We start from the raw sequence: 22959 nt of genomic DNA, 5'->3' as shown, positions 1-22959 counted from the left end.
GAACAGGGAATCAGGTCCTAGGGCTATTCCTGTGACTTTGGAAACATGAAGACAGCGTTTTGCAGGATCATACGATCAAATAATTTAATCGCAATAATTTGAATTAACTGTTGAAGAGTGGGTTTTCTCTGAGTGGCTAATCTCTGTCAGTTGTTGTCTAATTAGACTTGGTTAAAAAAAAGGTGATCACCTTCTCACTGAATCAATGAAGTGAGAAAACAAAGCTTTGGGTTAATGTTGACATTGTGTCAGTGAGAGCCTTATGATGACAAGCAACTCTATGCAAATCACAACAGAAGTGACAGTTTGTCACACTGCACCTTTGAGTTACTGTGACAGTTCTGTGAGCAATACAACAGTAGGAGTTGTGATGATGGGATGCAGGTGAATGGGGAACGTCCAGAGAGGAGCACGGAGTGGACCGGAGCCCCTGTACTTGATCAGACCCTGCAGAGCGTTTAGACTCACCAAGTCATGCTCCACCGCTGCTCTCTGCACACAAATATAGCCTCCTGTACAGCTTTAATGCTATGGCTCGCCCTCAAATGATGTCTCCATTTTCAACCTCTCATCCGTGCACATCAGCTCTAAATGTCTTTATTATAGAAACATGAAATCTAATAAAGTTTTGAATAAAATCTGTCCTGTCGTGCTGTTTGTATGTGAAGTAGTGCAACACTAGATCTTTGGCAGCACTGCCTCCTGTTGGGCTGAGGGAGGAAGAACAATGAAAACCTGTACAACAGAGCAAATGCCTCTATCATATATCCCTGCTGAAAAATGCCCACTTAAAAGGGACACTCTTTTTGAGTTAGAGAAAATATCCTCTGATGATGTCATCTCAGTTTAGGCATAGAAACTACAAACCTTTAATGGAAAGCCTGCATTATAAACTGCGTGGAGCTTGACAAACGTGGGCATTTGCATTCAGGGAAGGTCTAATAAAAGACACTATCAAGTTGCATTATGGGAAGTGTAGGATCCAGTGTTTTTGGAGCCCATATTAGGGACCAAAAGTCAGGATATCTCTGCCTTTGCTGCGTCAATTTTTACCATTCTTTTTTATCCGAAAACATAATGCCTCCGACCCCTCTGATATTTGGAGGGGTGGAGTAGTGAGTCATTGCTCAGAAATCTGTGATTATATTATTGGTTGGAATAGTTATGTTCAACCATTGGCAATACATGAATTGTCCAATAAAACATGTTGCATGCAGAAGTAAAGGGATTTTGCACAATATGCAAAAATAAAATGTTGTGCATTTGGGGTGTAGTGCTGCCACCCAATATAGAGGGCAGAGAAGGTGGTTTGGCACCGGAAAACTTTGAAAGGGATGTTGAAGAGCGAGGTTGATAAGTAGGATTAGTGCAAAAAAAGTGGTATTTATTAAGAAAAGTGCACTGAAACAAAAAATCCAATAAAAATACAGTTAAACTGAATGAAAAGAACACCAAACAAAAGAAAGCTGCAGCCTCACAGCAAGCTGACGACTCTCCCTCCCCTTTACTCCAGTGAATCTTATGGACCTCACCTAACTGGAACCTGGCCAGGTACGCAAGTATAGGGTGAGCTAAACCAAGCAAGCATCCAAATTCCCACAGAAGAATGAACAGACCATTAATACAAGTTACTGCTGACATCTCAATCTGTCTAGGGGCACCAAGTATTGTCAATAATCATTTACTGCAGAACTATCTTACCAATCTTACATATTAACAGTTCCCAGTCCCGCCCTGCTAAGAGGACATAATGAGACAAACCTGTTTGCACTTTCCTTGATTGATCTACCCCAACATCCCAGGCAGAACATCAAAAATCCTATGAACCCATAAAACAAACGAACTAAACGACTTTGTGTCATTTATGCCCCTTAATTTATAATGTATCAAATAAACTGAAACATTGAACTGAAATTAATAATCAAGCAGACACAAAAATACTTAATTTTGGGGAACAGGACCAAGTGAAAAAAGAGAAAGGCAACCTTTTCACATGGGGGGCTTAGAGACTTTCATCCTGTCAATTGTGTATCAAACTGCCTGTTGTGTTCACCACAGATACTCCTTTCTCTCTTTATACTTTATATGAAACAAAGCATCATGTATAATATGAAATTGCATTAAAAGGAAATCTTCTGAACCAGAATTTGAGCATTTTTTTTTTTTTATATATATATATATATATATACTGGGAAAAGAGAGTTCGGAAACTTGTGTTTGGTCGATTATTTCTCTGTTGTTACAATGCTAATTGGCATTGTATTTTACATCGTTAGAAAGCCTGTTTATTTACCTTCACAATGATGTCCAACTTGTAAGGAACATGCATTTGTGGGATGAGCAGCACAATTGATTATGTGGGTAGCGCCCAAGAAAAATTTGCCAAAATGCTCTGCCAATGGTAAACAGTGTATTCTCCTGTTGGTACTGACTCTTGTTTTGAGTTGTTTGGTGGATTGGATCAGTAACAAGGAACAAACAAGACATATTGGCTATTTTATACTTTATTCATTTAATACACCGTCAGGAGCCTCAGTAGCGGTGAAAGATCCATACGCAGCCACAACAGCCTGGCACCTCCTCCTCATAATGGTCACCAACCTGGTCACACGTTGCTGTGGGATGGCGTTCCATTCCTCAACCAGGATTCGTTGCAGGTAAGCCAGCGTGGTTGTGTTGTACACTCTAACACGCACAGCACGCCCAAGCTGATCCCACAAGTGTTCAATTGGGTTGAGGTCTGGACTCTTGGCAGGCCGTTCCATTCTCTACTCACACATTGTGGAGGTAGTCTGTGATAACCCTGGCTCTGTGGGGGCGAGCGTTGTCATCTTGGAGGATGAAGTTAGGGCCCAGATTGTGGAGATATGGAATGCAGAATCTCATCCCGATATCTCACTGCATTGAGATGGCCTTCAATGATGACAAGCCTTGTTTTGCCAGTGAAGGAGATGCCGCCCCACACCATGACACTGCCCCCACCAAAAGCTGTTACTCCATCGGTGCAACAATCAGCATAGCGTTCTCCATGTCGTCTCCATACTTTGACCCTGCCATCCAACTTTTGCAGACAGAACCTGGACTCATCACTGAACATGACATTCCCCCACATGTTCAGGTTCCATTGTCTGTGTTGTCGACACCAGCGCAAACGGGCCTGACGGTGAAGGGCAGTCATTGCAGGCTTCCTGGTAGCGTATGAGAATACACTGTTTACCATTGGCAGAGCATTTTGGCAAATTTTTCTTGGGCGCTACCCACATAATCAGCTGTGCTGCTCATCCCACAAATGCATGATCCTTAAAAGTTGGACATCATTGTGAAGGTAAATAAACTGGCTTTCAAACGATGTAAAATACAATGCCAATTAGCATTGTAACAACAGAGAAATAATCCATCAAATCCATCAAAAAGTTTCCGAACTTATTTTTCCAGTTTATATTATCAGTGCAGTTACTTCACATAGGCCTAAGACATTGTGTTATTTTGACACTCATTTTGAAATTATTTATTATTTTTTAAGTTGTCTTGAAAAATTCCAAATAGAAAGGGCCACAAACATAATCACATCCACATCTAAGGTCATACAACACTAAGTCATTGTGCACAAATCATGTGCAAAAATGGGCCCACTTGCATGTGTGAGTCTCACCAGCAGATGTCAGCAGTGACCCGCATGTGGAGTCAGAGGCTTGAACCTCCGGTCAGATCAGAGCATCAGACTGCAGCGCCGTGAGGAAAGGAGAGGAGAGGAGGTGATGATGCTACTGACCTTTTCTTAAAGTTGTTAAAGTTTACAGACAACCAATTTCAATGAGCGATACACATATCTGGATGTCTATTTTATTGTTTGCTATAAGGCTACAGGTTTATGTGTTCTTAAATGTGAGCAGAAAACTTTTAATCCCATAACAGTCTGAGCTTTATTTGACTTGTGAACAAAGCAATAATTAATAGGCTATAAGACGATGAACATAAAAGGAACCTAAAATATATTTTATTGAAGACATAGCAGTGGCAGACACATGTTTTCTCTCTCAATCGTCTGTGACTATCAATCAGACAACTTTTCGCCCACAATTACACTGAATGAACATGAATTAAAACATTGAATCCTATTTAGTTTTACTGGTTTACTTTCTCTGCCCGGTGGTTGTACGGCTGTTGCAGCAGACGATCACTTCTCAGATCCACCACTGGCATCCACAGTGACTTTAAATATTCTATGAACTGGGAGTGTCCTGCAACTCGCCGTCCTAATTTATGCTTATGCAGAGGAGCGCAACAGACAGCAGGCTGAAACAGGAGAATAGCGATAGAGAAAGTTGCTCATGCTTTCAGGGATTCGCTGAAACCTTTAGTTTTGCTTCACCTGCTGCGTTCTTCACCTGCTGTGTGGCAGTGTCATGCTCCACACCCCGCTATACCCTCTTTCTCTCTCTCCTCCTCCTCTCTATCTGCAGTGCATATCTGTGCGCAAATGTCTACGCACGTTCCATGGCTCCAAAAGACAAAGAAAAGCAGTCATTAGTCTGTGGTGCAGCTCCGCGTCCATGAGATTAAGGCCCAAACTCAGAGGAAAAGACATTAATACATTTTGAGAGTTTTCGCAGCAGCCTGAGCGGCTTTTTGTAGCTCCATATTGCGCAAAGATAGGCGGTGATCAGGGGCGCACAGGTGGGTGCGCTCTCTCCAAGGTGCCAACGGATCTGTGCGCAGCTCCAGCGGCCCACACAAACTGCTAGTTTGGACCAAACTGGACTCAAAATCCAGTGTTCAGCTCACACCGAGCCTCGGCTTTGCTGTGATTTGCATCGTTCCGCGGTGTTTGATTAGTGTAGGGAGGATGGATTTGTATGCCCAGTAGTGTTGGGAAGAGAGGAGGGACATGGGCGGGGCCGGAGCGCCTCTCATTTCTCCTCCATGCTACGCTGGGCAGCAGGGCTGGAGAGACCTCCGGGGAGCACAGTCGCCAGTCCAGCACGGAGACCCGCCTGGCCAAAAAACCGCGCCTCACACCTGCCAGGATTGCCAAATATTCCTGAAAAATAGACCTGCTATTTATGGCATGTGGCTTGTAACTTTACTCCTGCTGTACTCTCTCCAAGAAGGTAAGAGAAAAAAAAATAAAAATATTTCAAATCCAAGTGCTTACTGTGTTTTAAGTTGAATGAAAAGTGATAATCAATCGAAAGCTCAATTGATTTCTGGCGGTGAATGGTAGACCTGTGTGTGTGGCTGCTGCTTTGATGTATCATCGGATGTCTTGTGATGAGGAATTGATTGAAAATGATTCTTTAAATCAAAAATGTATAAACCATCTGGAGCTGAACTGCTAGAAATATTGTGAAAGTAAAGGTGTGAAGTGATTTTTTTTCTTTTTTTTTTTTTTCACCTGGCTGTTTTAGTGGTTTTATGCAGCGGCCTCAGATGGTGCTGATAGCACGGATTGTTTTCGCATTACCAACTCCCGGTTATGAATATGTAAAATGGCTGAATAGGGAGAATGAGGTGCGAATACAGAGGGAGGGTGACAGAGAAATGAAAACATGCATCGGCCTGCAATTATAGCAATTGATTACCAATTTTAGAACAAATTCACTCAAAAACGTAGCAGTCCTGTAAAGTTTTGACGGGAATTCTTGTGATTTTTGGATATCTTGATGCTCTCATTGTGTATAGCCTTTTGCTAATTGCAGCTGTTTTCATGGACTATATTGGCCACAAACGCTCCATTCCACACAGATGCTCTTATTTATTTAGGATTTTTAATTCTTTTTTCTGTGTGATGACAAATTGTTTCCATTTTAAATTAGGATGGCAAATAAAAGGCACCCTTTTTTCTCCACAACGGCCTTATTAGTTTAATAGATCTACTCCCACATAAAGGCCATAATTGGTGCATTCAGATTTGTCCTCCTTATTTAATTCATCTGCTCTCCTCAATTTCTTTCTTTTGTTTAATTGTGTTTATAATTATAAAGACGGGGTATTTGTTTCTTTTTTTTTGTTCAGTATATGCAGTAAATCCCCGACCCACACTGCAAAGTTGATCTTCTGCTATTACAGTGCATTATAATAATCCTGAACAAATCTGCGTCGAAAATAACAGAAATGCAACACTATCTCCACACGAGAGCATTTTTATAGGCCTGTGTGTGTGTAGCCTGCCTGTTTGGAAACATGTTTACATATTGTTTTGTCCTAATTTAGGGCCCACATTTATTTAGTAAAAAGTCTGGTGTTGTCTGGAAGCAGAAATATGGCTGTTCTCGATGCAAACGAGTTGATTAAAATAGGCCATTTTAAGTTCTGGCATTTTCTCACACTGGATAAGCCTCTTTTTCCCCCAAAAATATCTGTGAATATCAATAAGCAATTAGTCACATATTTGTTGTCCATGTTGTTTTCCTCAACTCCAAATGTTTGCTATTGATTTAAAACAATCATTCAACTTGAAAGCTTCGTTGTTTTTTTGCGGAATCATATTAATATGCGCAAATTTATTTCACCAAATGAGAAACTCCAGGGGCGTGTGGGTGCAGATTATAGACTTGCCCGGTCATGTTCCTCACTAATAGCGCACCTGGACCCCGCGGACGTGTTCGCGCGGCCTTTGCCAGCGCGTGCGTCACTGCTCGTGTTGTCTGTGTGTGTGTGTGTGTGTGTATTGGCGGGCGCGCGGAGGAGGGGAAGTGACGGGGACACCCCTCTTGGTTTTGCTGTTAAATGTTGGACACTTTTAGGGGATGTTATTTCTGCAGGAGCTAAACTGGAAGTTCACTCGTTTATTTATTTGCAAGATTCTTAAAATATATAAAAAAAATTCTACATATAAAACAAATTCTTGCTAGATTATGTCAGAGACACTCAGGTTTAGGAGGCAATCAGGGTGCAGGGTAATTAACGGATCTAAAAAAAAAAATGCTTGAAGGGTAATAAGAGAACCAATTAGAGCACAATGCCTATAATTTTTCTTCAGTCATTTCAAATATTATACCTGATTAAAGGATTTTGTTGTGATTTTTAATTGGTCATTTCAGAACAAAAAAAACGTGTGTTTTCTTCTAGCTATCGTTTTAAATGAAATTCACAGACTGTATTTACTGTAATTGTGTTAATTAGCAGTGAATAAAATTCACTCTGACATACAGGCCTGCTGTAGGCCTATCCAGAGCTTTGAATTTAAAATCGAATTCACTAAATTAAATATAAAAAAAGGATTAATGTGACATTCAAACTTGAATTTTAATTTAAAGCAATAAGGTGATCCTTCACCCTGACACACTCGTGTCCTCTCCACTGCTCACCCGCTACAAATAGAAATATGCAAAAAATCCCCCTCCCTCTCTCACCTCCCCAGTCCAATTCCCTGTGCTGCCTTTGCAAGGCTGCACAATTAAAGCTGCAATCTGAGCTATAGGCAGCTCTCAATGACAGAGCTGTGTGGTCGACAGGGGTGCCAATCATTACTCAGGCAGGGCACAGGCCTGCATTTTTTTACCAGCTCAACCCTGGCATTATTTAATTTGACAAAAACACCCATCTTAAAGGGGGTTAAAGGAGAAATAGCGAGCTCTCGGTGTGATTTTGTCTGCAATTTGGTTCTTTCAGGGGTGAGGTTATTCTGATTCTTTTCATTTAAAATGAGGGAAGTGTGCTCCAACAATAATATAAAATATAGAAATTTCTTATGAACTGGCCATTTTTTTAAATAGAATATATCAAGGTCTGATGATTGATGAAACAACTTACATCTCATACACTTTTCACTCTAAAAAACAGCAGATAAATATTATTTAATGACAGAAATGTCAGTTATTCTATAAATTAACAAATACACACATTTTGATCAATTTTGTTGCCTAATGGTGGGCAAAGTGTGCTGGTGTAAGATTGTCAGCAGAGAAACGGAGCTCATTGCACTTCCCAGCTCCCCAATAGGATGTCACAGCTCTGTCACTGGCGTCCCTGCTCTCCCATTCGTCCTTAAAATCTATTATAAATCCCAACGAGATTATGAATAAGAACTAATCATTTAAAACAACAACAATGAGAAAAAAAAGATGCAAATGAACACCATCGACAGTAAGATTTTTTTTTTTCCCAGCAAGAACTGCTAAATTGAGCAAGACCTCCTCCAAATTTTATTGGATGCTGGGGCGGCACATTTTCAGAAGGAGGGTGCGTTCAGCAAATGTCAAATCTCAGAAGCAAGTAGTTGTTTTTGTTGGATCTCTCTCTCTATCTCCATCTCTCTCTCCATCGCTTCCTCTCGCAGTAACTCCCCTCCCTCTCTCTCCCTCATCACTAGGCAGAATTAAAGGTTGGGGGAGGGGCAGTTTATGCAGACTGTGCTGGGACTTGTGATCCACAGATTTGATATTCACATTAAGAGAGAAACTGGCTGCTTTGATGTGAGGGGGAGCAGGTCCCAGGGGACTGCTGAAGTAGCACACTTTTTTTTTTTTTACTGACACAGCACAGGCCGGGGGGGGGGGGGGTGTTGGTTGTGGGTGGGGTGGGGAGCAGATTGTTGGGACAGGGTGTTCGGAAAGACAGTAGGTGGGGAGCGGCGATACCCCTTCGTTGATTAGATGTAACCCCAACAACCCCCCCCCACTTCTCCACCCATCAACCACCTACTTATGGCAGACCCCTGAGGATTACCCATAAGCTTACACCTATCTTCACCCCCCTGCATCCCACCAATACTCAATTCACACCCCTTCTTACGGTGTGTCTCCTCCCACTTCCTCCTCTGCTGCTGCATGTTTCTGCTGCTGTATGTTTCAATCATCTTATCAAAAACTTTCTGTCCCAAAAACACCTGAAGGATGAGTGATGGAGAGGCGGCAGGACAGGACAGGAAGGGAGTGAACACATGGAGTTAGAGTCTGGGTGGAAATGAAGCTGTTTCCAAAATAGCAAGCACTCGAGGAGAGAGAGGAGAGGTGTGTGACAGTTCACATGGCTGAGTGATGAGCATGTCTTGTCTCTGTTAAGTTGAATCCTTTTGACCTTTACCACAGTTCCTATCACTAAATCTAATAAGGATGAAATGCTGTGAAGATTATTTTATCATGAGAAAGAATTGGAATGATGGAGATGTGTGAGGGAAGAAGAGGAAGAACATGCGGAGGTATTATGCCTCTGGTTGGGCACAGGGAGCTCTGGGTGTGAGAATGTGTGCATGTGAAACATTGGGGGTTCTGGGGTTTGTTTACCTCCTCATCACAATACAGTTGTGAGCGTTGTGTGTGCGTGTGTATGTGTGTGTGTGCACTCCTGTGCGCACTCACATCCTGGAGAAGGCGTAGATCAGCTGCATTATGCATGATGAAACCTTGCATAGGTTATGACTTCTGCCTCCCTGACATACATATTCATGCGTGGCTCTCTGGCAGGATGTATAAAATAGTGGCTGCGACTCTGACAGCCTAAGCTTTAGCTCCAGCAGCGCCGTCAGCTGCTCCAACACCTTCCAGTGTGAGGGCTGGTTTTCTCTCCAGTGCTGTGTCTGAACGAGGTTGATTAAGCCTCCTGGGTGCAGGTGATCTGCAGCAGCAACATCAACACAGGAGCCCCTACAGCTTTGGTCAATACTGCTATCAGGGTACCGACTGTCCACACGCTGCTGGGGTCAGATATTTGTGGCTATGCATCACTAAGAAAGGTGAAGTCACTGAAATGAATAGGGGCACCATACAGTTGTCTCAGATTGTTAAAGCCCACTTGCAGGTTTCATTGTATTTCTATTAAGAAATCAGCATGGATTAATGTAGAGCTGGAACGATTACTTAAATTAAAATTTGTCATTGTCAGAAAATGAATCACCAACTATTTTGGCGATAGATTCAGCTCTATATTCTCTGCTTCCAGCTTCTGTCATGGGAAGACTTGCCACATTGCTCTGTTTTCTATCATTGTGAGCAGAATATATGGGTATTGGATGGTTGGTTGGACCAAACAAGACCTAATTTTGGACTCTGGGAACTTGTGATTGTCCTTATTTTATTATTTTCTGACATTTAAAAGTCTAAATGATTGATAACTTAATTGAAAATAGAATGAAAAAAATTAATCGATAATGAAATTAATTTGTCATTTGCAGCCCCAGATTATTAATGTGGGAATGTGACCTGCCGGAACTTTTAGACATGGTTAAGAGGCAGTTTTAGAGTCCAAATGTAACATTATTCTTGTTAATTTAGAGTAACCAATGAGTTGACAACAATAAATTGATTCTATTTGTCACCTGTGTGATCTTACCAGTGAAAAACAGTCTTATAACTGACAAATAGTGTAAGTTATGTTTTGAATTCAGAGAGGTGTAAGGATACTAACCATTACCTGCTGTATATGCACTGGAGTGGCTGGTTGTAGTATGGTAGAATGCTGGTTTGACAGGACTTTAACTATACTGTTTTTTGTGGCATTTCATTTGTCAAGACTAATCAACACATATCTTGCCCATTTCCCTAAAGATCCCTGTCAAGCAAAGATTTTCTTAATTGACTGGTAGAAATCAAACTTTATAATGCTAAAATGCTAAAAAAACAAAACAGTTCAATGAGGGTTAGATGGCATGGCCATGAACAAGGTGGTAACGAGTACTAGCCAATCAGAGGCAGAGTAGGGTGGGTCCTCGATAAGCCCCGCCCCCGCTACTACTCCATCAACCTGTCAGAGTTACCATGGAGACCAAACCGTCGCTAACTGCACTCCCTGAACAAATATTATAGCATTTATCAGAGAGAAGCATACAGAAGGGGCTACAACACTGTTCCTGTAAAGCCGGGTAGGTCTTTATTCACTGTTACATTAAAGGTGCCTCCACAGCTGTCAACATTGGCAACGGCTGAGCGGCGACTCGTAGCTAACGGTGCTAACAGCTCTAAACGTGAAAACAACAGCTAACAGTGCTGACAAAGCTAGCTAACAGTGTTAACCTGGGGGGAACTGGGTGGTGGCTGCTACGCTTCCCATTATCAGCTGTAACCGCCATATGAGAGCAGTGTAGAGCGGCAGCCGGCATCTAGCCAGTGGGGCACGCTCACATGCACAAACATGCACTAAAGCAGCTGGCCTTGCTGTCAACAAAGCAAGGAGAAACTTGGTTTACAAGACATACAGGTAGACTTTACTCCACTATATCTTTACATAGCAAATAGTTGTGTGATGCTATATTAATGCTCTGGATAGGTATAGAGCACCAATGCAAAAGTAGCATGTGTATACATTAAGTAGCTATACCTTCAGTACCTTGCGTGGTGTAGAAGTGTCGCTAGTTAATGATGTGGTAATGTTCTCTGCTGTTAGCTCCACAGGTTTTTATATATAGAAATGTGTTGGAAACTCCTTCCAACCTCTCCAGGTAACCAGGTAACAAGTATCACTACAGGCCCTTTCATAGTGGCCATTTGACATGTCATTGCAGGGTCACACAGGTGAAATTAATAATATTAATTATGGCCCTGTTCCATTAAGGTGGGCCAGGGCCCTGGTATTGTGCATGCTGGCTTACTGGAATGGCTGTGGCACACTAAATATAACGGGACCATAATTAATTGTATCATTTACACCTGTGTTTACCCTGCAATTACATGTCAAAATGGTTGCTGTGAAAAGGGCATATTGCACATGCCCAAGGTACAACGTTGAACCATTCAACTGCTCGAAATCCACAAAACCAACCTGAAAATGAAGAAAATCTGAAACAATTGCATGAGAGGTTATGGATCAGAGCTGTATAGTTGTCGGACACTAATCGGAGCTGGTCGATCCTACGCTATGATTGGCCTGTCTGCATTCGAAGGGGCGGGACTTAGCAAAGGGCCAATTAAGCAGCTGGGCTGGCTAGAGTGCATAATTTTAGTGCATCTGGCGGCGCTTTCACAAGCCGCAGTCTGTTTGGCTGGTCCGAGTAAAATTGATACTTATGGTTTTCTATTTAGTCTGGTTTGCTTTCACAAATCGAAGCGAACCAAATTTAAAAAATAAGTTGCTGAGGGGCGTATTCGAAGGAGCAAATTTATCTTTTTTGTTTCAAGAGCTGTCACTTCTATGCAGGGAATCACAGACTTTTTTCATTTTGACTCGGCACTGATTGACTGTGCACAAATCCTTTCTCCTCCAGTTTGTGACTTTATAAGCGTCACTGTTTTTGTGGACTTTACTTAGAATATTCTGTGTGCTCTCTTCGGGCCAGATGTCATGCAAACATCAGACTCACGCAGAAGTCCAGGTCAATCCTCTCCTACTCATGTTAACCTGTAGTTTACCTGTGTCCATCTCCACAAATGCCCACACAGGCAGCCTGTGTTTTGGTTTGCTTGGAAACGGAAACCGCCTCTCGCAAGCAGTTTCAGACCGGTTGTTTTGGTCCGGACCAGAGTTCAATTACTGCGTTCACAACTTCCCCAACGAGCTGCACCAAGGGTTGAACTGCACCAGAGTTTGATTAAAGCAGACTAGATGTGGAGTCTCTCTGTTGTTTCCCACTGGCTAGCTAAATGGCTGCTGCTCTGCACTGCGCTCATACAGTAACGCTGTCCCGACCCATAGTGTAGTTGCAGAAGCGTAGCGGACCCGGCCGCCGTTCTGTCTTTCGGAGGTTGTTGCGGGCTCAGTTTTAAAGCTAGCGTGAAGGTACTAGCATCATATGAAACTAGAGAACCTAGGAATCCATCAGTACCAACTATGTCATACTTACATGTCGTGAAGGAGGCTAAATAACGCTTGAAAGGTACGCAAAATTTTCAAAATTGCAAAATATCACCTTGCTTACAGTATCGCAATGAATCGTTACCCCTGTATCATGATACGTATCGTATGGCCAGATTCTTGCCAATACACAGCCCTATGTTTACCATGCAGTCTCTGTCGTTTACCTCACTGTTGGTACATGAGGCATTTTGTTTTCTTGCCACACAAGCCGTCTATACAGGTAGGCACAGGTGGTACGTAATGATTTAACTGTTGGTTTTAAATGGAGTGGAAAGTCCGCCAGTCTGGCACAAACCAGGACTGTGCCAGTTGAGTTTTGGCACGCAACCAGTGTGATGTGCCTGGCCACACCTAGCCAAACAGCAGTTTTTCATCCTATCACTGACTGACCTGGCATGCTAGACATTTGCACACTATTTTTTACCAAACTGTAGACTGTAAATGAACACTATTTGCATAGACTTTATGTTTTCACTTCTATGCCATTTAAACATTTGCTCATTTCAGCAGCTTTTTTTTTGTAACCTGCAAATATTCGAGACATTGTGACAGAATTTGGGGTTTGGTGACTTGAAGTTTCTAAATTTAGATTGTTCAGTGGGTCACTGTTGTTAGGTTAAATTGTTGCATTGTTTTTTATTCAGTCACAGCTTTCAAGTGCAAGCGCCACCATGGCAACCTGCTCTGTCTCCTCCCAGTGTGACTGAGCGCCGAGAGCTGCTTTTGGAGTGTGTGTGTGTTTATGTGTATGCATGTGTGTGTGTGTGTCATGTGCATGTGTGGATCGCCTGGTTTTGACAGGCTCTGAGTGGTTGGAGTTTGCTCTGATCCCCTTTCTATTCCACTTCCCACTCCATCAGTCCCAGTGCTACCCAGCCCCCCAGTGCCCGGGCCCCCAGGCCATATAATCTACTGTATGAGAGGTTCTCCTGCTGCCCAGCCCCCCCGCCCCCCAAGCTCTCAGGGTGACCCCCTCACTCCTCCACTTTAGTCCTGTCCCCCCATTGGGAGATTATAGATATTGCAATCTTTAATATGGGCTTTATGCTCAGGGGCCATTATCAGTAATCTGCAGAGGGGAGGGAGTCTGACCTGGTTTTTGCAGCCCACCACTGGACTGCCAGACACATTTTTATATACCATCTGTAACATTCTGCCCAGCTTTATCAATCTCTAGTCTACTAGGGATTGAAGCACTTCTTTGAAAGGAAACTGGAATTATTAAGGAACCTCGCTGCACCTTTCTTCGATCTGATGCCCTGACCTTAGTGCCAGCACAGTGACACTGTTGATGGAGGTGATTGATTCTGTTAATGTTTTTCTGTAGACATCACCCATACAGTAGCTTAAAGCCACGCTTCATTAAAGACATGGCCTAAACAAAGTCGTAATAGTTGGATGATCAGATACAATATTTGCTCTCATTCCTGATTTCTTGTGTTTGGTTTTAGTAATCCAGAAGGTCATTTCTGATGGGCTTTGTAATTGTCTGCAAATATATCACAAACTCAGTATTCACTGTTCACACAGATGGTTTTGATTGTCACAACTATTTCGGGCACTGTGCTTCGTGTACCTGTGAAAACATAATATGATTTCATGATTTCGTGATTATGCAAAAATGATGTGACAAAGTTACTTGAACAGGACCATCATTTAGCGGGTACAGCACAATTGCCATCGTAAAGAGGTAGCTGATAATGACAATTAACGTAATGATCAATCTAAGTGTTAAAACTTCCATCTGCAGACATTGAAGATGTCTGTACTTCTGTGTCACAGAACATAATAGCATTTTTGTACACTGAGTGCAGGGAGCAGCTGTGATTGGTGTTACTGTATGTTACATGAAGCACTGCAATTTAAAGTTACCTTAACAATTAGCTGGTGTTATTGCAAAGTCAGAAAACAGATGATCTTGACCACAGGAGAATCAAAATCTTTTTGATTTAAAAAAAAAAAAAACTACTAGTCAATTAATCAATAAGTTGACGGAAACAAAAATAGGCTACTATTTTGATGATCAATTAATCGTTTTCAAGCTAAAAAGCCAAATATTTCCGAGTTGTTGCCTCTCAGTTTTGAGAATTTCCTGCTTTTTTTTTATATTACTTGATAATAAATTGAATATCTTTGAGTTTTGAAGTGTTGGTTAGAAAAACAAGCAAATTGGTGGCATCACCTTGGGCTGTAGTGAATTTTGAAGGGAATTTTTCCCAATTTCCTGACATTTTATCGACATACATTATTAATAATTTTATATAAAAAAGTTGCAGCTCCAGTGTTTATATCATGAATACATACTTTATGAACTTATTACGTGTTATCGATTTTACAGTTATATCTCTAGATCTATTTTTCATGATATTTTGGTGACATTCTGTGCTGAACTGTGACATATTGGACATATTTTCAAATACATTTGAATCTCTGACTTTCATCTGTTCTGTTAATTTAAGTTTTTATAAAAAAGAAAAAAAAATGATCAGATCTGTTTTGTAACAGAAACAGTTTATGAAATTAACTAATGCTCATTAGTAAGGATTAAGTATAAAAGCACATAGACCATCTCCCAAAAATAACCCTGATGTGACCACTGAAGCTTGGTCAAAAGTTAGATTTTGCGATATTATCGAATGTCAGTGATAACAATTAAATCATTTAACTAGGGCTGCACCGATACCGATACCGATACCGGACCGGATATCGGGCCGACACCGACTCAAATAGCTGGATCGGATGTTTAAGTTTTGACCAATTTGTTGCTGCATTAAAATGGTTTACACCTGAATTGTACTTCCTGTTCATTTTGAAAAAATGTTGCCAAGTTGTTGGTGTACGATTTACTACTTTAATAATAAATAACAATTTAGTACATATATGTCTATGTATTTATTTGTTACATTTTGTTTTACAAAGTTAGGAAAACGATGTTTCAGTCAAGCCTGATGTTGCCTTACACATAATTGAATGATCCCTGTCACTTCCACACAGTGAGGCATACAGCTTATTAATTAAACACTGGTATCAGATTGGTACTCTGTATCGGCCGATACCCAAAGCTCAGGTATCTCTATCGGTAACGGAACTGAAAGCGTTGGATCGATGCATCCCTAAATTAAACATTCATTTTTAAATTAAGTCAATAAAAAAATGGGATAACAACATATTAAAACTTGTAGACTCTACCACTGAAAATTTGCATTTATTTTGTTGTAATAAATATTTATGTTGTTTTGAAAATTCCACAATTCCAACAAGCATTATTTAATGGATGAAAAATATAGAAGAAAAATCAATTTGATCCATTTTGTAAAAAATGAAAGAAAAAATAACAGTCATGATTTAAGAACGACCACATGTATACTGAGTGCTAATTTCATCCAATTTGGATCAAAATCCTGGATCTTTCAGTATCTCTTAGTATCTTCCATGAAGTTTTACAGACGTTCTGTGCTGAACTGTTGAACATTAACAGAGTGAATATGTGGTGGCGTGGGGTAGTGTGTATTAGATCATATAATTTAGAAGCTGTGGTGGTTAACATCCACATCTGTCCATCAGCAGTTTCCCCCCCACTATTCTTTTTCTCCTAATCTTTCCCATTATGACCCCAAATTTAAGAGACCTCTTCCTCTTCTCTTCTCACTCTCCTTTCTCTGCTGGAGCTGTATGTGTTTAATCTGAGTGCCAATGAAGAACATTCCTGTATGTGTGTGTCTGCTGTGAGTGTGTGCGTGCATGTGTGTGTGTGTTAAATATGTAAGGAGATTAAATAGACTTAAATCTCTGCGTCTGGCATAGAAATTCCAATCACATAACCTATCATTGAGTTTCCTCTCTCTGTCTTTGTTTGTGTATGTGTGCACTCGCTGTACAGAGGTAACAGGCTCCTCCTCCCTCCGATCCATCTAAACCATCACAGGCTTTAGCCCAAATCCCTGGCTTTCTGGATCACATGACTGATGTTTGCAGCTGGACATTTGACATATATTTGTTATGATTATTTCGCATCACATTTGAAGGACATTCCCACTCTGTCCATTTTATTGTCCATTAATGTGATGCTTTAAATCAGTGGAATCCTGTGTGTTTACACAGTGTATGCAGCACATAATAGGTGCTCATCGTTGACCTCTCACCTCCACCTTGGCCTGTTAAGTGATGTTGTGTTGTTTGTTTGCCCCTGCAGTACACAGTGAGGATGTGGGCTCCACCAGGCTGTACTTTGTGAATGCCTCCCTGCAGAGGGTAACCTACTCCAGCTCGGTGGGGGTGTCCCTGCCCTGTCCAGCAGGGGGCACCCCCAGTGCCATACTGCGCTGGTACCTGGCCACCGGCGACGACATCTATGACGTGCCCCACATCCGCCACGTGCACGCCAATGGCACCCTGCAACTGTACCCCTTCTCGCCCTCCGCCTACAACAGCTACATCCACGACAACGACTACTTCTGCACTGCCGAAAACCAAGCTGGCAAGATCCGCAGCCCCAACATCCGCATCAAAGCTGGTGAGTTTGGGAGCACGGTCGGGAAGGGGTTTGGGCCTAAGATTAGAGCAAGGCTGAAGGATCTGGAAGATTGAGATAACAAAAGGGTGGTTATGGATCACAAGGCCTAAGTGAGACACAACATGATGAGTAATGTAGCTAAAAGAGACAGTTGTGAAAGTAGAGCAGATGTGATTGGCAGCTGCAAAAAGCCCTACCCACACACAGAATCACCTGCCCTAAAATAGCCCGTCTCGACCTGAACACAGATTGACCTAGAACACAGTCTACAGAGAGAACATCTGCATCACATACTACACCAGGCCTCGGCCTCCGCTCACACCTATTTGACGGAGCCAGTGATGAACCACTGCACTTTATACCGACATAACCCCTTCAGCTCCATCTACAGCCTGGCACCATCTGGTAGGATGAAACCCAAAACACAACCCCTACAGTACTCAGAGTTAAGTAGCAACTCCAATGTGATTTTTAGATGAACCAAATCAGATGAGGAGGGAAAAGTGTGACAATAGGTTATATCATCATTACCGCATCATCCTCATTGACAGTCCCTCACTTTTTAAAAGGCCAGTAAAATAAAGGGCACCAGGAACCTGGCAGCCACTTGGATATTTTTTAAGGAAGGCTTTTTAAAGCTTTGCAAGGTGAGAAAAGTAATTCAACACCTAGTGATAAGGACATACGGCTGTTTCGGTGACCTTATCACCATCATTTACAACTACAGTATGTACAGTGTGCTAACCTAAAACAGGGTCATTTTAATTTATATGCCAATATTTTTTTAGTATATTGTTACCGTACATACAAAAACATCTCAAGCCTCTTTTCAGTAAGAAATGAGAAGAAATTAATTCTTAGCAGGCGTCAGAATAAATAATCAATTGATAAACACTAGTAGATATTATAGGTAGTCTATTTTTTGGACATTTTGACCAAAAGCTGCCTCTGTTGCCATCATATTCTCTTTTCTGTCCTCCTTCTCCTCCCTGCTCCCTCGTTCTTCAAACTGTCCTCTTGTGCCAGACTAAATATAGCCACAGCACACTTCTTTAATTATCTCTCATTAACAAACCTAATTGGCGTTTTCCATTGATTGGACCGCGTGAGGCTCCTTTAATAAGCGAGACCTCATCTAAAGTAAAATAGTACGTCGGGGGGGTTGGGTTCGTGCAGCTCTAGAACCTGCCGAGATACTTCACTAAACAGTTACATCAAACCGCAGTTGGAACAAAGCTACAGCTGGATGTTAGTTACACTGCATCTATTGTCCCGCCCCCCCTCCTTCCCATCATTCATTCAGGCCAGTCGGCCCCTCCCCCTTCCCTCCTGCCATCAACATCTGTTTTCATATTCTGCCTCCCAACGCCGACCTGAACTAATACTCATATTCATTCTAATACTAATACTAGCGCCAAGTTGAGGATTTGAGCCAGGGCCCTGAGCTGCATGCCAGCCGGTTGCTGCCTTCATTCCCACATGACCCAAAAGCCTGGCCTCAGGAGGCGAGGGATTAGCATGAACCAAACATCCTGCAGCCAGCGGCCTCTGTCGGGCCTCGGCAGCTCTGGTGTACAGGTTACGGTCGGACAGTATGCGTACGCTTTGTCTTTGGGTTCAGTCTTATGGCCGCCGTGTTGTACTTGCCCTGCCATCGAACAATGACAGGGGTTTTCATCATCACCCTTACTGCTTCATGGCTAACAACAATTTCTAAACAAATTCACATCATTGACGGTTCATTCCATATTATTTCATAAGAACTTGACAGATCTGCTTTTTTCTACTCATCTGTTCAAAGAAAATGTAAATTTCCGTGCGCCCGCATGTGTTTCCCTCTTTGCAGCAGGAATGTATGCATGCTGTCATCGTGTCTGTTACCAGGGAAGGGATTCCGAACCAGTTTCTTAGCAACCTTCGGATACGTCCTAGCTTTCATGTGATTTTGCTAATGAGTCCCTGCTCATTCACCAGAGTGTAAAATATTGCATGAACCTGCATAAACGGAAGCACCAATAACCCTTCAGTTTACTTTGAATGTGCAGCTTACTCTGTTGCGTCCTCATGAAGTTCTGTGCAAAAACACAGGAGATTCGGTGTTTCATGATGATGTCACGCCAAAGCTAGAAAATAATTTCCATGATTATCCTGCTTAATGGTGGCTCGCACCATTTATGGTGATAGCAGACGCAGAATTAGAGGAGTTCAAACAACACAAGAGCAGGACAGTAATTTCTGATGAATAAATGTGGCGTTCTGTGGTAATTGATGAAAGGGCGTTTTGCTCTGGAGTGTTAATGTGTTGTTTTTGATGATGTAAACACAAGTAGATTATTGTTTTTATTTCGGAACAAAAAGGCTTACAATGTGATGATATCCTCATGATGTTCATCCATTGTCAACGCATCCTCTGGATGGATGATGGAAGATGTTTTATATAATATCTTTAAATAATAACTCTTTAAAAAGAATATCCTGAAATGTGTTTGTGTCTGGTTGGAAAAGCCTCTCAAACAACATTTACACCATCATGGGTCACCGCACCTCCACTATACAATGGCAGGAAAATAATCTTGCCCTTTAAAGCTTGAGATATCCGCTATCTCATTATGATTTGTGCGTTTTTGTAGTTTTCAGGGAGCCCTACACCGTGCGGGTGGCGGACCAGCGCTCGATGCGGGGCAACGTAGCCGTGTTCAAGTGCCTCATCCCCGCTGCCGTGCAGGAGTACGTCAGCGTCGTGTCCTGGGAGAGAGACACTGTTTCCATCGTACCAGGTAGGACATCACATGAGTGAATCTGGATTATCCTGGGGTGGGCAGGTCGATTCATTTCATAGGATTTAGGTATGTCTTTATCTTCTATGTGTGTGTGTGTGTGTGTTTGTGTGCGAGGACGGCTGATGCACCGCCGTGCTCTATGTTTGACCGAACTCTTAACTCGTGTCTTCTGTCTGCTCACTGTTCTGGATCACTGATCTGGTCTTCCTCCTCCTCCTCCTCCTCCTCCTCCTCCTCCTCCTCCTCCTCCTCCTCCTCCTCCTCCTCCCTCCCTCCCTGCTCGATATCTCCTCCCTCACTCTCCTTCGTCTTCCTCCTCTTTTCACACACATTTCCCTCTCTTCCATCACTGCTTTTACATCTCATCACATACAGTTTTTCCTGCCTTTAATTGTGATTGACGCTGCATTAGACAGACTCTCTTCCGAGTCGCATGACTATTCCACAGTTTCCCCTCATCAGATCTATTCCTGTCCTCACCCTGCTTGTCTTACCACCATGTCCTTGAAGAACAGGGCCACAATTAGAGACATAGGATGTCAATAGGACTGTGCCCCCACATTCATCTTCATTAACCTCATTTGTGTGTGTGTGTGTGTGTGTGTGTGTGTGTGTGTGCAAGAGAGAGAAATGTAGTGTTCAGTCTGTTTGTGAATACATTATGAGTGTTTTATTATGTGATTATATATTGTGTGTAATGTATGTTGGACAAGATTATTTTTCTGCATTTAAAATGCTTGCAATAACAATGTAGGAGAGAGGGATGAGAGGTAGAGGAGAAAAATGAACCAAAGGAAGAGAAGCAAGGAGGGTAGTAGGGCAAGAACGGCCTCAGGTCCTGGCAGATGGCGTTTTATATTATATGTATGCAAAACACACAGACACTGTGTCACACATACACATGCACCAAGGTTGCAGTAGTTTGTTATTTTCAGACATTTCAGCGTATTTTTTTAACTTAATTTTCAGGTACAGTATTGTGGTGTTTTACTGTACTTTGTAATACTTTTCGTCTTCATTTACCATCCTGGCAGAACGCTGCTATTTTAAGGACCAACACATGTTGTGGTGCACTTTAAAGAGTGTATTAAAACTCTGATCGATGTATTACATACATTTGTTGTGTATTTCCATGCTTTAATTTTGGCTACAATCACTCACAAAAAACGCTTTTTTTATATTTTATTTTTTTTATGCTTTATAACAAACACAAAACAAACAATCAAGACAACAAAAGACAGACAGGGTCATCCTGAGTAAAGTGGAATGCTTAAAATCATATGACATTATATATATGCGAAGTAAAAAAGGAAAGAAAAAGAAAAGAAGCTAGGTTACATAGCAGTATACAAGTCTGTGGTTGTCTCTGTCCTTTAAAGTCTTAGAGGTCCCCTTAGTCCAGCATTATTCCTGGGAGAAGGAAGCAAAGTTTTCCACGACAAAATGCATGAAAAATAAATTCACTTCTCATCTAAAATCACTTCACGTTCAAATAAGATTTCCAGTTCTTCCAGTATTGTTCACCTTTTTTGGTGGCATGTCTCAGAGAATAAGTCAGTTGTTCCATACTGTACATTTCCTGAACTATTTCCTTCCATTCAAGGACTGTTGGGGATTCCTTATTCAACCATTTCCTGGTTATTGCTTTTCTACTACCAGCTAAAAGTATTTGTAATAAGTATCTGTCCTGCTTTTCCAGCCCAGTTGGCACGTTTCCCAAATATATAACACTGAAGTTAAAATCAAGCTCTGAGCTAATTATTGATTTGATCGTCGTGACATCTACCCAGTAAGAAAAAAAAATATTAGGGCATTCCCAAAAGATGTGAAAATGACCAGCAGACATACATTACAGTATTACCACATAATCTCAAACACTGACCACGCTCAGGTTTGTTACTCTCCTGACTCTTTGATTTTTGGAGTTATAAAAACACTTAAAATGTTTTTCCAGATAAATTCCCTCCATAGATTTGAGCTTGAGGTGGTGGATTGTGTCCTACATATGTTTAACCAGTTGTCTTCAGTTAACTCTTTGTTAGCTTCTTCCTCCCATCTTAATTTGATATAAATTGTGAAAAGACCCTTCTCCAGTTGTAAAAAGAATAGATCCTGTGAGTTGATGTTACTTTTAAATGCATCAACAAATATATTAATCAGGCACATTCTTGTCAAAGTAAACTCTTAATTGAAGATATCTGAAGAAATCTTGTTTCTCCAAGTTATAAGTTCCTGTGAGTTGTTGGAAAGTGTTTTACCCATTACTGGAGGATATTAAACAGTATGAGCTTTTTTAAAATTCAGTTTGATTAGACATTCTCTTATTTTTCGGCACATTACTTCTCATTTTAGCTAAATACATGAAAGTATTATTGTACACAAACACACACACACACACGCACACACCAACCAGCCATTTTCTTGTATAAAAACTATTGAATGCGATTTTTATTCCGTAAATTATTTTTGTTCTTTGTTGTTTTCAAATTACATTTTAAATCTTTAATTATTTCTCTATTCCGATTTGCTGTTTTCACCTCAGAATTAAGAGTTGTGGCATTTATCTTTCCTCTGCAGTCATTCTTTACTAGAGCTGCAACGATTTATCGATTAGTTAACTATTGAATCAATTGCCAACTATTCTGATAATCAATTAATTGGTTTGAGTAATTTTTTAAGGAAAAGAAGTCCGTATTCTCTGATTTCAGCTTCTTAAATGTGAATATTTTCTGGTTTCTTTACTCCTCTATGACAGTAAACTGAATATCTTTAAGTTGTGGACAAAACAAGATATTTGAGGACGTCATCGTGGGCTGTGGGAAACAATGATCTGCATTTTCCACCATTTCATGACTTTTTATCGACCAAACAACTAAGCGATTAATCGAGAAAATAATCGACAGATTAATCGGCAATGAAAATAATCATTAGTTGCAG

At 41.4% G+C, this 22959-nt stretch overlaps 1 protein-coding gene across 3 annotated transcripts in view; it reads left to right on the top strand.

The window, feature by feature from the left end:
* The first annotated feature begins 4342 nt into the window (after nt 1-4342).
* Nucleotides 4343-22959, top strand: part of LOC141753124 (cell adhesion molecule DSCAML1-like) — a 68019-nt gene continuing 49402 nt past the window's right edge. For 2 of the 3 annotated variants that reach the window (XM_074611495.1, XM_074611494.1), the window contains exons 1-3: nt 4353-5111; nt 16922-17242; nt 19873-20019. In XM_074611495.1, the coding sequence (XP_074467596.1) occupies nt 4889-5111; nt 16922-17242; nt 19873-20019 (691 nt within the window). In that variant the 5' untranslated portion in view covers nt 4353-4888. Of the gene's footprint in view, nt 5112-16921; nt 17243-19872; nt 20020-22959 lie in introns of all 3 variants that reach the window. The other variant, XM_074611496.1, reaches the window with a different exon arrangement.

The sequence above is a fragment of the Sebastes fasciatus genome, chromosome 16, assembly GCF_043250625.1.
Source record: "Sebastes fasciatus isolate fSebFas1 chromosome 16, fSebFas1.pri, whole genome shotgun sequence".
In the NCBI taxonomy this organism is placed as follows: domain Eukaryota; kingdom Metazoa; phylum Chordata; class Actinopteri; order Perciformes; family Sebastidae; genus Sebastes; species Sebastes fasciatus.
Note: the sequence above shows the minus strand (reverse complement) of the source record. Positions and strands in the feature narration are given on the sequence as shown.